At 43.4% G+C, this 13,856-nt stretch overlaps 1 protein-coding gene across 3 annotated transcripts in view; it reads right to left on the bottom strand.

The window, feature by feature from the left end:
- Positions 1–13,856, bottom strand: part of efr3a (EFR3 homolog A (S. cerevisiae)) — a 153,624-nt gene that overhangs the window by 18,511 nt on the left and 121,257 nt on the right. For all 3 annotated transcript variants that reach the window (XM_028593429.1, XM_028593428.1, XM_028593430.1), the window contains 3 exons: positions 6,386–6,553; positions 5,952–6,066; positions 3,870–3,921 (listed from right to left, as the gene is read on the bottom strand). In XM_028593429.1, coding sequence (XP_028449230.1) covers positions 3,870–3,921; positions 5,952–6,066; positions 6,386–6,553 — 335 coding nt within the window. The remainder of the gene's footprint in view (positions 1–3,869; positions 3,922–5,951; positions 6,067–6,385; positions 6,554–13,856) is intronic.

Below are 13,856 nucleotides of genomic sequence, written 5' to 3'. Positions count from 1 at the left end.
TCACAGTGAGATGAGATTAATCTGCAGAGAGGGTCGTTGATTTTCAACACTTCAGCACGGCTGAAAGGTTACGTTCCCACGCAGCTGAGACCTGAGCTGAGATGTTGACCTTTCCTCACGTAGATCTGATGATTTATGATCAGTGTGAACAGCCGGGGGGGCGATTTTACATCAGATTTGGAACATATGCATGTGCTATAAAAATGGCTCCTGGGGCCTGTGATCTACATGCAACTTCAGCTTTTATATAAAACTGGTACGTCAGTGTGAGTGCTCTGCAAAAGAAAGACGAGCTCCATGGACTGCCTGCCCTACGACATTTTATTCAAAATTGGATGACTTTTAAGATCTGATCCAAAAGAAAACAAAAACTCAATAGCAAGGCTCCATATCTTTGTTTCCTTTCTATAAAACACATCTCTGTAGGCCTGGACGACTCAGGGAAAAATATGAATCATGATTTGATACATACTGGCCATTTAAGTACAGTAGGCTACCAAAAACAGTGACATATAACACACTGAACTAAATATGGCCCTGATACAGGCTCTATCTGAACTAAATATGGCTCTGATACAGGCTCTATCTGAACTCCTTGAACATGTCTTTACATAATTAAAACATGTCAATGTCAAATGCTTTCAATAAATTAATTGAAGGAGGAAAGCTTGAAGTATGTAATTGCCCGAGTCCACACTAGACATACTGTAGTAACATTTTAGGGCCTTTACAGCTTGTGAGGACAGAGATAAAACTATACATACATTTTTTTTTATAATGCGAGGACATACACAAACTGGAGGACACTGATGCTGCATGCATGTAAACTGCTGCAATGACTCGTGTGTGTTTGTGTGTGTTTGTTTTTGTGTGTGAATCACTGCTGGGTGTGTTGGTGCCACCTGTGCCTCCTCGTCTCTCTCCCAGAAGAAGATAATGAAACAGAAGGAGTCGTTGAAGAGTTATTATTATTATATTATTATTATTACATGTCATTTAGCTGACGCTTTTATCCAAAGCGACTTACAATTAAGTGCATTCAACTGAGAAGGTCCAAACTCTAGAAAACAAGTAGTAAGTTCAAGTACATTAGCTTTAAATAAGCAAAGCTACAAAGAAACGTATGAAAGTGCAGGTTCAAGAGTTTTTTTATTTTTATTTTTTATTTTTTTATATTTTATCCGAGGTGTAGTCGGAAGAGATGTGTTTTTAGCCTTCGGCGGAAAATGGGTAGGCTTTCAGCCATCCTGATGTCGATGGGGAGCTCGTTCCACCATTTAGGAGCCAGGACAGTGAACACTCGGGATTTGGTTGAGTGATTAGTTCTCCCTCGCTGTGAGGGGGCAGCAAGCAGTTTGGCTGATGCAGAGCGAAGTAAGCGGGTTGGGGTATATGGTTTGACCATGTCCTGGATGTAAGCTGGGGCTGATCCGTTCGTGGCCCTATATGTAAGTACTAGTGTCTTGAAGCGGATGCGGGCAGCCACTGGTAACCAGTGAAGAGAGCGGAGGAGCGGTGTAGTGTGAGAGAACTTGGGGAGATTGAAGACAAGTCGAGCTGCTGCGTTCTGAATGAGCTGCAGGGGTCGGATGGCACATGCAGGCAGGCCAATCAGGAGGGAGTTGCAGTAGTCTAGACGTGAGATGACTAGAGCCTGAACCAGAACCTGAGCCTCCTTCTGCGTTAGAAGGGGACGTATCCTTCTGATATTATGCAGCATGTATCTGCACGATCAGGTGGTTGGAGCAATGTTGGCAGTGAAGGAGAGTTGGTCGTCAAGTGTCACACCCAGGTTTCTAGCAGTCTGTGTGGGGACTACCACAGAGTTGTCGATTGTTATAGTCAGGTCCTGGGTAGGAGAGCCCTTCCCTGGAAGGAAAAAGAGCTCAGTCTTGTCAAGGTTGAGTTTCAGATGGTGTGTGGACATCCAAGAAGAGATGTCAGTTAGACAGGCCGAGATACGTGCTGCTACTTGAGTGTCAGACTCAGGAAAGGAAAGAATTAGTTGGGTGTCATCTGCGTAGCTGTGATAAGAAAAGCCGTGCGACTGAATGACAGACCCGAGGGAGTTGGTATACAGAGAGAAGAGGAGGGGACCCAGGACTGATCCCTGAGGAACCCCAGTTTTGAGTGGGCAAGGCTCTGAGCTAGATCCTCTCCAAGTTACCCGGTAGGTTTGGTCTGACAGGTAAGATGTGAGCAATGAGAGCGCAGAGCCTGATAAGCCCAGATTCTGGAGTGTCGAAATGAGGATCTGGTGGTTCACTGTGTCGAAGGCAGCAGAAAGGTCCAGAAGGATGATGATGGAAGAGAGAGAGGTTGTTTTAGCGATGTGAAGCTGCTCAGTGACAGCAAGGAGGGCGGTTTCTGTTGAGTGACCAGCCTTGAAGCCAGACTGGTGGGGATTGAGAAGGTTGTTCTGGTTGAGATAAGTAGAGAGTTGATTATAAATGGCACGCTCAAGAGTTTTAGATAGAAAGGGAAGAAGGGAGACGGGTCTATAGTTATTTACATCAGACGAGTCGAGTGTTGGTTTTTTGAGTAAAGGGGTCACTCTTGCCTCTTTGAGGGCAGTGGGGAAACAGCCAGTTGACAAGGAGATGTTAATGAGATGGGTGAGGAAAGGAAAAAGGTCAGGAGCAATGGACTGGAGAAGGTGAGAAGGGATAGGATCCAGGGGGCAGGTGGTTGGGCGGGCAGAGGTAATCAAAGTAAGAATTTGATTTGGAGATAGAGGGGTGAAAGAGGAAAGAGTACTAGATGTGATGGATGGTAAGGTGATTTCAGAAGGTGTGGTGGAGAATGAAGAGCGTATGTCATCTATCTTTTTTACAAAGTAGTTGGTCACTGCTGTTGGCAGAAAAACACAACAGATGGGACTAAATGTTGCGTTTACTTAAAACTGGTAAACCTTGTGGTGCGTTCAAAGTTATTGTGAAATACCCTTTTCTCAACTGTTTTTGTAGCCTAGAAATCTAGACCCTAGCAGCAGCAAATGTAATTTGCAGCCAGGGTCAGTCTAGCAACTCTCCGTTGGCTTGCGAGCTGGAAAAAAAAAACTCTAGTCAGGCCAATCACATCGTGTATAGAGTCAGTGGGCGGGGCTTAACATAATGACGGCAAAGTTGCGGCGGTTCCGCGTGAATTCCCTTCTACTTGAAAACAAGAAGATGGCTGCTGCTGCTGGCGAACAGCGGTCTTTGGAATTGACTAGCGTTGCTCTGCCTGGTTGTAGAGCTATCCTATTGGTGCAGTGGGAATTTGAAAGACAACTGTTTATCCCGCCCCTCGGATTGAGCCCTGCCAATGGTGAGTTCCCAGACCCAACATCTGGATGTGGATCTGGGCTTGTCAGGCTACTGTTTTTGTCTTTTAACAGAAATGTACTGGTGAAAGAAGTGATTATTGTTAAAAGTTATTGTTATTACATTTTTAATTATCATTTAAATTCCCCCCTTTTTTGTGGTGATCCGAAAATTGATCAGAGACTCAAAACCGTGAGTTTTGGGATCCGTTGCACCCCTATTTGAGAGGGATGGGAAATTATATGGTGAGCCATTTATCTCATTGTTTCATTATTACAATGTGTGGTATAGTTACATAAAAAATGAATTGCTCCAAATATACGAAGCTTAAAACATGGCAACCGTATTGTCAATTTTGGCAACCTAAAGCTGATGCCTGGTTGCCAAGCCGGCAACCACTTTAAAAACTTAAGAGTTGAGGTCTGGAAGCTCGGGTTTGTTATTTGCGGCAACATTTACTTTGTCCATGAAGCCAGAGTGAAGTTCTGCCCTTCCTTATAGTTACAATTAAACCAGAAATGTAAAATTAGGTGAAGGGTGGAAGGGTGAAAGAGAAGGACTCACCATGATGAGGGAGCTGAGCAGCATGGTCTGGATCCGCTTGGTACCCTGATGCCTGAGAGACGGCAGAGGAAGAGGACGTTAGAGCCGCACAGGTTAACGGGTTAAACAATGAGTCGTCAACTTTTAGGTTCATCGCCAGCTATTCTGAGAATCTTATGAATCAGTTTGAGTCCGCTCTGCTCGGCCATATAAACGGAGCTCTAAGGCCACGCTGAGGCAAACGTTATGGCAGCGTCCAAACCTGCAGCTTCCTCATTTTAATGAAGGAACTACAATCATACAGCTAGGGCTGCGCTCGATTAAAGAAATTCTTAGTCGACTAACAATCATTCAATAGTATCGATCAATAGATATCAATAGTACTGTTTCTCAGTGTAACCTCTGTGTAACCTCAGTGTAAACTCTGTAAGCAGCAGTAGCAGCAGCTGCAGCAGCTCTTGAATGTAGACAGTTTAAATGTTGGGAGTGCAGCACTATCAGACTTCCACTCAGTGACACCGACTAGCTGCGGAGCTCCATCTTTCCCCTCTGGCAATTACCCAAAAAGGAGAGAGACAGAGAGGATGAGGACGGTGTTCGTTTGATTTGGGATTATCTGTTCTTGCACTCCCGAGGCTTGATGGATTAGCTTGTTTTCCTTTCTTTTCAAATTCGCTGCAGGGTGTCCAGAAGGTAACGTGAGGACGGATTAAGACACAATTCACTTTGGATGGGTGTCTCGCGTTTTGGACACGAACGCTGTGGAGCCAGAGCCAGACTGGAGATGATGAAGCAATGCAATCTCATACTTTTTAAAACATAAAGGAAAACCTTTCCGTTTTTTAGCGAGACCGCTGTTGTGTAAACGTAGCTTGTGTGTGTGTGTGTGTGTGTGTGTGTGTGTGTGTGTGTGTGTGTGTGTGTGTGTGTGTGTGTGTGTTGTCACGCCACAGAAATAGTTTCTTTCCGACCCTCATTATCTAAAGCTTTTTTTATACCGAATATTTTTCCAAGAAAAATATGAGCGCATCTCTGGTAAACACACAATTTAAAGTGAGGCTTATAGATAATTCTTTTTGGAGAAACTCAGTTTTACAGATCCATCCATCTTCGTCCGCTTATCCGGTATTGGGTTGCGGGGGGCGCAGCTCCAGCAGGGGACCCCAAACTTCCCTTTCCCGAGCAACATTAACCAGCTACGACTGGGGGATCCCGAGGCGTTCCCAGGCCAGGTTGGAGATATAATCCCTCCACCTAGTCCTGGGTCTTCCCCGAGGCCTCCTCCCAGCTTTACAGATTTTTACAGATGTGTCGATTAAAGCTGTAGTACGTAGTTTCTGTCACCACCCCCATGAGGAATTCTAAGTAATGACCACAACACTGTCTGCATGTCCACATGATACAAGCCTTACGTGATTGCGCACCACCCCCACCCCTCCTCTACGCAGTTGCTAGTAGCCAAGGAGGACACGGAGGATTAAAAAAACATGACGGACTCTTCAGAAGAGGTCATTATCTTCACTCGAGTTTCTGCGCGGGAAAGTCGCCAGACGCCACAATCTTCTGAACATAGTCACACTGAGAAATATACAGAGAGAGTTGTGTGGAACTGAGAGTCTTATTTGGCAACGGCTTGAATGTAACGGACGTTCATTAATATCAAAAAGTTACACACTAAAGCTTTAAATCAACTAATCCATTGGTCGTAGAGTGTTAGTCAACTAAAGATTTCTTAGTAACACTTTACTTGAATGTATCTACATAAGAGTGACAGGACACTGTTATGAACTCATGACACAGTCATGACACACGAACCCTAACCCTAACTTTTCATGACAAAAACCGAAAGACACTTACTAAAAGAAGCGTTCATGACAGTGTCATGTCACTCTTATGTAGATACCTTCAAGTGAAGTGTAACCGATTTCTTTAATAAAAGGACAGCCCTACAGTTGCAGTAAAACCAGGGCCGTGTTTCTATCATAGCCTAAAACAGCTGTTGTGTGCAGCCAACATGTTTGGAGCCAAACTGTCTCTACGTTCTGGAGGATTTCAGGGGGGGGCAGTGAGCGTGTTTGCTGAGGGATAATGAACGTGACTCACCCAATCTTGACGGTGTCCAAGGTGTGGCAGGGTGTCCCATACACCGGCACTTTGCCCATGATGAACATCATGACTTCAGCTCGCTGGTAGTCTGGCAGGTTTCCACCGAAAAAGCCTGGCAGGAGGATGCAAGAAGGGATGAGTCAGTGCTCAAACACAAACACATTTTTAAATTTAAACACATTCTGTCTTCTGGGTGCTAAAAAAAAAAAAAAAACGAACCATCAGTATATACATTTTAAACTTTGTCATAGAGCATACCTAACACCGAGAATTAGACATAAAATGGGATTAATACTTGACCCATATTGTTCATTTTGCACGCCCTGGAACCAGCTCTTTTTACATGTTGTATTGGAGGGTCCAGGAGTATTTGATTTTTGGAGATTTGTGGTTATTAGAACACTATAAGGAAGTCAAAAAAGCTGCGGTACCGATGGTCTGGATGATGGCGTTCTGGACGATTCTCTCTTCGCTCTCTTTGCCGCGGCCAGACGAGACGCTGGTGCTGGAGTTTCTCCTCGAGCTCTCGCCCAGCTCAAAGTCCACGCTCATCCTCAGGTGTTTGAGCAGAGTGTTGAACACCTCCAGCACTGTGGGCCCTGCAATCACACACACAGTCACCATAGAGAGATATATTAAAGGCAAAGAATATGACTGCTGCCTGCACTGTGAAACTACCAACTCATTGACAACGTGACGACTGTAAAGCAGAGATTAAAGTTCAGCTTGGCTTAAGAAAAGTGACTTTTTTTGAAGAAACAATTCGCGCATCTAAAAATTCTTCTGTGCATGTGCGTTGGAAAATACCATCAACTTGGAACAGAAGATAAAATCCTGCACGCTGCTCGTGCTACAGCATCTCCGTTTATTTACAGAAAACTAACATTTCGGTCCCTCCGAAATAAACGGGAGTGCAGGATTTTTTCCTTTGTTCCAAGTGACAACTTAACATCGGATTTATTCTGCTTTCTCTTTTTAAGGCTTAAAACAAATCATCTTATTCCACGCTGTCTGACAGTAAAATATAGTCTGTATCAGTTTGTTCCACTTGACAATGTCTTGTGCATCATTTTATACCCATTTTCCCTAAAGTCACCCTGACATATTTAGTATCTTTGGAAACTCCACTTGACTGACTTGACGCTCTGAGAGTTCGACAAGTGTTGGGCTGCACGGCATCTACTGTATAACATTATGCCTTATTTAAAGTCAGACTGAACAGCATCATTGAGCAAGACTTTTAAGGATTCATAAAGGGTTCCCAGAGAACTATGGGACATGCAGTCCTCTGTAACAGAGGTGTATCTGTGCCGTTTGTCACGTTCAAATCTTCTCTGGTCCAGTTGTCTTACTTCTCTGGCACAAAAAAGCAACGTCTCGGATGATGACAAACCCTTGGGGGCCATGATAGCACGGAGAAAACATTTAAAAAAATACTCAAAAAATATTTGTAAGAATTTTTTTAATAATTTTTTTTAACCTTTATTTATCCAGTTAAGTCGATTGAGAACAACTTCTCATTTGCAACGACAACCTGATCACATTCACACAGTTCCACATTCATACCTGGAAGCTGCCCAGTACAACCCCAGTCTGATCTGCTGGCCACTGAGCAGCTCGAGCGGTTGGAGGTTAAGGGCCTTGCTCAAGGGCACCTCAGTGGTGGTAATGAGGGAGGGACAAGCACTGCTCTTTCACTTTCCCCACCCAGATTCTTTTTTTTTTTTTTTATCCTGTCGGTCTGGGGATTGAACAGATGACATCCCGGTCACACTTCTTTAACCTCTAGGCCACCACTGTCCTAAAAGCAAGTACTTTTTAAGTACAAAACACTTCAAATGAATTGAAAAATAGTCGAAAACAAACAGAATCGACCTCCTATGAGCCATAATAAAATAAAGTAAAAGGTTTTACAAGTAAAAAAAACATGTCATTAAGCAAAAGTAAAAATACGAAGGTGTAATACTCAAGTAAATATTTTATTGAAGTAAAAGTAGAAATAAGACAAGTAAATATTGTATTGAAGACATGCAATGAAAGAGAAACAACAACCTACAAATATATTGATACAAATATTCACCAAACATTTAGAGCTGTTCATTTTACATTTTTAGATCAACAAACATCATCATGAGCAGTGATAGCCTTCATGGCTAAACAGACCACCTAAAGAAACTCAAACATTTACAATGACAAGATGTCCAAGTACATCCCATAAGGTTGGATTGACAGCTGATGATCAATGCAGAAATGCCACAACAATTAGCTCTCAGCAACAAACATGGAGATAAAATAAGTTTAGGAGTTAAAACACAAAGCTTTAGGGTCCTATCCTGCACCCGGCGCAGCCGAAGCCCGACTCGAGTGTCTTTGGTAGTTTAAGACCGTCCAGCGCCCATGTCGTTCAAATAGCAAATGCACCTGCGCCCGTGGGCATGCTGGTCTTACAGGGAGGTGTGTTCAGGTGCATTCTGGGCATGCTGGTCTTACAGGGAGGTGTGTTCAGGTGCATTCTGGGCGTGCTGGTCTTACAGGGAGGTGTGTTCCGGTGCATTCTGGGCGTATTGCTATCTTGAGGCAGCGGGAAATGATCGCGCCGTTGACCAACAAAAACCTGGTCTAAAGTCAATAACGCAACATTTCATTGTTATTTTAACAGCGAATTAGTAAAATGCACCTATGTTCGTGCACAGCGCGCACACTATGCTTGTTACACACACAGGGACGCACAGCAGCACACACACATGCAGAAGATTACAAATAAAAATATTACGGTGCAAATCCTCCATCATAACAGCAATGCTCCAAGGTCCAAACACGCCTGGCTTTTAAAGGGAATGGGAGATGATCTCCGATTGGTTGATTGCATTTTACGCCCAAAACACACCTCTGATTAATGAAGACACTAAGTACAACCCTGTTGAACCATGTGCCCGGCACACACGGACCCTTTTTACTGCCGTCAAACTAGCAAAAGTGGATTTGGACACGCCCTAAACACACCTGGGCCAAGCGCTTCACGCCGTGCGCTTAGATCGTTAAAATAGGGCCCAAGATGTCTTCTGTCTATTTCAGTTCACACAACTCAAAGATGACTCCAGGAGTGATAGGCCGAAATCCAGCATAGAGCGGCTTAGTGAATCTGGTCTGGTCTCTGTGGAGGAGAGTCATGGTTTCAGAGACTCTGTAGAAGGACAGAAGACCTGCACTGTGATCCAGGTACACTCCTACTCTGGAGGACCAAGGACCTGAGACGCGAGTTTGGACATTGTTGTGCCAAAAATGGTCTTCGAAAGAATCTAACGCCCAAGATTTGTCATTCCATCCAAATGCACATTCATCCGAGAGCCCGTCTCTTCTGATATTCTTGTACGCGACTGCTACATAAACTCCATAACCACTCCTCTCCACCTCCCAGTAACAACGTCCAGTCAGACTATCTTTACTCAGGACCTGCCACCAGCCGGTGAATCTGTCTGGGTGACTAGAATAAGACTGATTTTCTCCTTCATTCATGAATGCAGCTTTTCTGTTCCCCTCAGATAATAACAGCCGTGTGTGTGCTGTGTTAGGATCCAGTGTGATTTCACGTGAATCTTCTAAGAAGTCAGCTCTGGTTTTCGGGCTTTGGCTGTGGCAGTAAAACAGCCAGTTCAGTGCCTGAGATGATTTTCCACCTCTCTCTCAGAACCTCATGTAGTTCATCTCTGACTTATGACACAGCCGCCGTCACGTCCTCAAAGTAGCGCCTAGGACGGAGAACGATGCTGGATGCTGATTGGCTGAGTGGTGACAGTGAGGGGTAGTTGTGTAGAAACTGGCTGTGATCCTCTGTGTGTGAGAGCTTCTTCAGCTCAGCGTCTTTCCTCTTCAGCTCTTCAGTGATCTCCTGCTCCAGCTTCTCCTGAACTTCTTTGACTCGACTCACTTCACTTTTCTGCTGCGATCTGAGCTGCTGCTTCACATCAGAGCTTCTTTTCTTAATGAGACGGATCAGCTCGGTGAAGATCTTCCCACTGTCCTTTACTGCTTTATTAGCAGATTCTCTGCTGGATGTTTTTTCGACTCCTCTGGAGCTTTTTCTACCTCTCAGTCCTTTCTGCTGCAGCTGAGACTGTGACGTGGCCTTTATGTTCCTCCACAGAGCAGAGAGAACAGATGCACTGCTGATCAGTACGGCAGAAAATCTTCATCACCTCATTATGATAAGAGCAGATGTTCTCCTGGAGATTCTTGGAGGGCTCCACCAGCTTGTGTTTCTGTAACGGAGCTGAGTCATAATGAGGCTGAAGGTGTTTCTCGCAGAAAGAGGCCAGACACTGCAGGCAGGACTTGAGGGCTTTCAGTTTCCTCCCAGTGCAGACATCACAGGCCACATCTTCAGCTCCAGCATAGCAGTGATCAGTAGGAGCAGCTTGGAGTTCAGTCTTCTTCAGTTCCTCCACTAAATCTGCTAACATGGTGTTTTTCAGCAGGACAGGTCTCGGTGTGAAGATCTGCCTGCACTGACGACGGCTGTAGATTTTCTTACGATCCTCTCCATCCCAGTGGCTTTTATACAGTTCATGCAGTAGCTGTGTCCACAGGAAGTAGTCACTGGATCCTTCAGTAGATCCAGACAGATGGAACAAGAGAAAGTTTCCCGGTCCAGCTGAACTCCTTTCTGCGCCATTTCACCTCTCCGTGACCACTCACCATCTGAGTCTCACTTACCTGTGTTGGTTACACCCTTCTTAAAACTGTAGATCTGAGGGGGAGGGAGCAAAGCAATGCAGACACAACGGAGCTCACTGTGTGAGAGAGTCGCTGTGTGTGAAAGGGGGAGGAGGAGGAGGGAAAGGCTTATCAAGCTTTTCCACGTTCCAGGACAAGGAGCACCACTTTGAATTTGAATGTTGTTAACTCATTTTAAATGAAGCCTCAGATTCTAAATGTTTGAGTTTCTTTAGGGGACATCTCTTCCTGTGTCTGTTAAGCCATGGAGGCTACTTATGCTCACGATGATGTTAGCTGACCTGAACTGAACATTTGTATGTTGTTTGTTGTTTGTCTAATTAAATCATCCCTTATTCTGGCAGAAAACATGTTGGAAAATTGTAATACTTAAGCCACTTAAGATATCATGTGAATTTATAGTAATCTGGGATTTGTTCAAATATATTTGAACTGTCTGTTCAATAAACAACAAAGATACAACATCTAAGCCAGAGAGACCTGGAAGATGTCGGAAGACGTATTGTTTCACTTAAGATAGTTAGGCTAACAGTCTCTCTCCGTTTCTCTCTGCTTACAGTCTGTATGCCAAACTAGGCTAAACACTGGGGCTGGGCAATATATCGATATTATATCGATATCGTGATATGAGACTAGATATCTTCTTAGATTTTGGATATTGTAATATCGTGATATGACATAAATGTTGTCTTTTACTGGTTTTAAAGGCTGCTTTACAGTACAGTGATGTACTTTTCTGAACTTACCAGACTCTTCTAGCTGTTCTATTATTTGCCTTTTCCCCACTTAGACATTATGTCCACATTACTGATGATTATTTATCTAAAATCTAAATGGGAAGATATTTTGTTAAAGCACCAATTGTCAACCCTAGAATATCTTCGCAATATCGATATTGAGGTATCTGGTCAAGAATATTGTGATATCTGATTTTCTCCATATCGCCCAGCCCTACTAAACACGCCCTAGATACAACTCTACTAGACACATAGCTGCAACAGATATCCATCTTCTCATCTGCTACATGCTAAATGAAAGGGTTTCCAAAAAGGTCCTTAAACATTGAATCTACAAAGGAAACATTTACACAGATCTAGGTACAGCATCACGTTCCTCTGCTATTCTACAGCACCAACTCCCAGCCACAAAAACACAACTTGAATGGAATCAGAAACTTCCCCCCAACATATTCAGACTCGCTGCTGGAGATACTTTAAAGTAGATTTGTCAGTGGTGTTATAACAGTTTATTAGCCTGGAAATCCAGACCCTAATCTGAAAGATTAAGGGTCTGGCACTGAGTAATGAAAATGGCCCAACTCGAGGGGCGGCACAAAGCATGCATTTGAAAATCTCACTGCATGCAATTGGATAACACTATGACCAATCACAACAATACACGGGGTGACGTACAGAGCCCCATACGCTTAGCTACCAGAGGAGCTAACTGGTAGATTAAACTCTTAGCTACCAGAGGAGCTAACTGGTAGATTAAACTCTTAGCTACCAGCAGAACTAACTGGTAGATTAAACTCTTAGCTTCCAGAGGAGCTAACTGGTAGATTAAACTCTTAACTGCCAGAGGAGCTAACTGGTAGATTAAACTCTTAGCTACCAGCAGAGCTAACAGGTAGATTAAACTCTTAGCTACCAGCGGAGCTAACTGGTAGATTAAACTCTTAGCTACCAGAGGAGCTAACTGGTAGATTAAACTCTTGCCGTATCCGGTCGGCAAAACAGCAAAAACGTCCTTCTTGCAAAGGAACGATTGAACCGCCGTCTTCTGTTCCTCTTTTAGATAAAAAGCCAAGTCTAACTCGTTCATTGTAGCGGCCAAAGCCGTTTCAGACAACTGGTGTTCATCCGTAGCCATCTTGCAATGTTTACTAATGACTTGGATGTCGCAACGCTGTCATCATCTGTTTAGCTCGCCTCTGGCCCGCCTATATCAGATACACCGATGTTAATTAGCATCATTACTGAATGCCAGAGTGACTCACTGAGCAAATTCAAATTGTGCTCTCATGAGAAAACTGGATTTCCAGGGTACCAATTTACTGGATAATGAGAAAAACAGTAACACCTGTAAAGTACTTTGTATTGAATCCAACAGTATAATACTTTTGTACTGGAATGGATTATAGTTCCCCAAGTTTCTAATACTTTTGCTCCGTCATGTGTAAATGAGATAAACCAAATATTACAAACACCTTTCAATATATATACACAGTATAATATATACTGTATGCAGTTTTAAAAAAATACCAAAGAAATACTATTTTCTAAAGGGTTCACCCAAATTCCATATAATTTTGTAGTGTTTCCATATTGTTAAATGTTATTATTCTATGCTGTGAGCACTACAGACTAAATTATGTTGATTTAATTGACTGTGAAAGCTAAAAACCTCAAACTATTTGCATGGATGGATAGCACCCTAGAAGTGAGACCATTTGTGTTTCTGTAATTCATGGCAGGGCTGTTGTATTGGATTCTACGCCATCATTCAGACGTTTCTGTATTTCTGGTCACTTGGTGTATGTTTACATGTTAATATTAAGATCTGTTGGTACAAACAGAGACATTGTGTTCACCTGGCATTAACATGCATCTCATTCCCACATTGTATCACAGTCTGACTGAGCTGGAATACAAATGAGCTCACATCCCATTTATGCAAGAGTTTATTATATTTCAGGCTTGCATTTGACATTTCTCTTACTTTACTTTGTCATCTTTGTGCTGCAATTTTGGCCAGGACTCTTGAAAAAGAGTGTTTCTGCAGTATGTAGATAAATACAGACAGACTAAGATTACCCATGATGCTTGTAAATGCCAGGTGTGTGTGTGTGGGAGGGAGGGGAAGGCTACAGAAACTGCTCAATACATCCACTTTAAATCTAACCACACTGTCATACTGTACCGAGCCACAGACGGGGAGGAGTCGTGTTTTCACTTTCAAAGGTGAACCCATCACTTCTTTTGGTCTCGGGAATCATTCCTATCCAGGAGGAAGGTTGTTGTGTTTCCAGGGGGACGCAGTACAAACACAGGTTGGAGGAATTAAATACAAAATGTTGGCATGTTCCCGACACAATGGCGGAACAAGCTTCCCACTGACATCAGGACAATAGAAACTCAACACATCTTTAGACTAAAAAAACTCTGC

The sequence above is a fragment of the Perca flavescens genome, chromosome 12 (assembly GCF_004354835.1).
Source record: "Perca flavescens isolate YP-PL-M2 chromosome 12, PFLA_1.0, whole genome shotgun sequence".
Classification (NCBI taxonomy): Eukaryota; Metazoa; Chordata; class Actinopteri; order Perciformes; family Percidae; genus Perca; species Perca flavescens.
The sequence above is the reverse complement of the archived record's forward strand: the minus strand, read 5'-3'. Positions and strand labels throughout refer to the sequence as shown.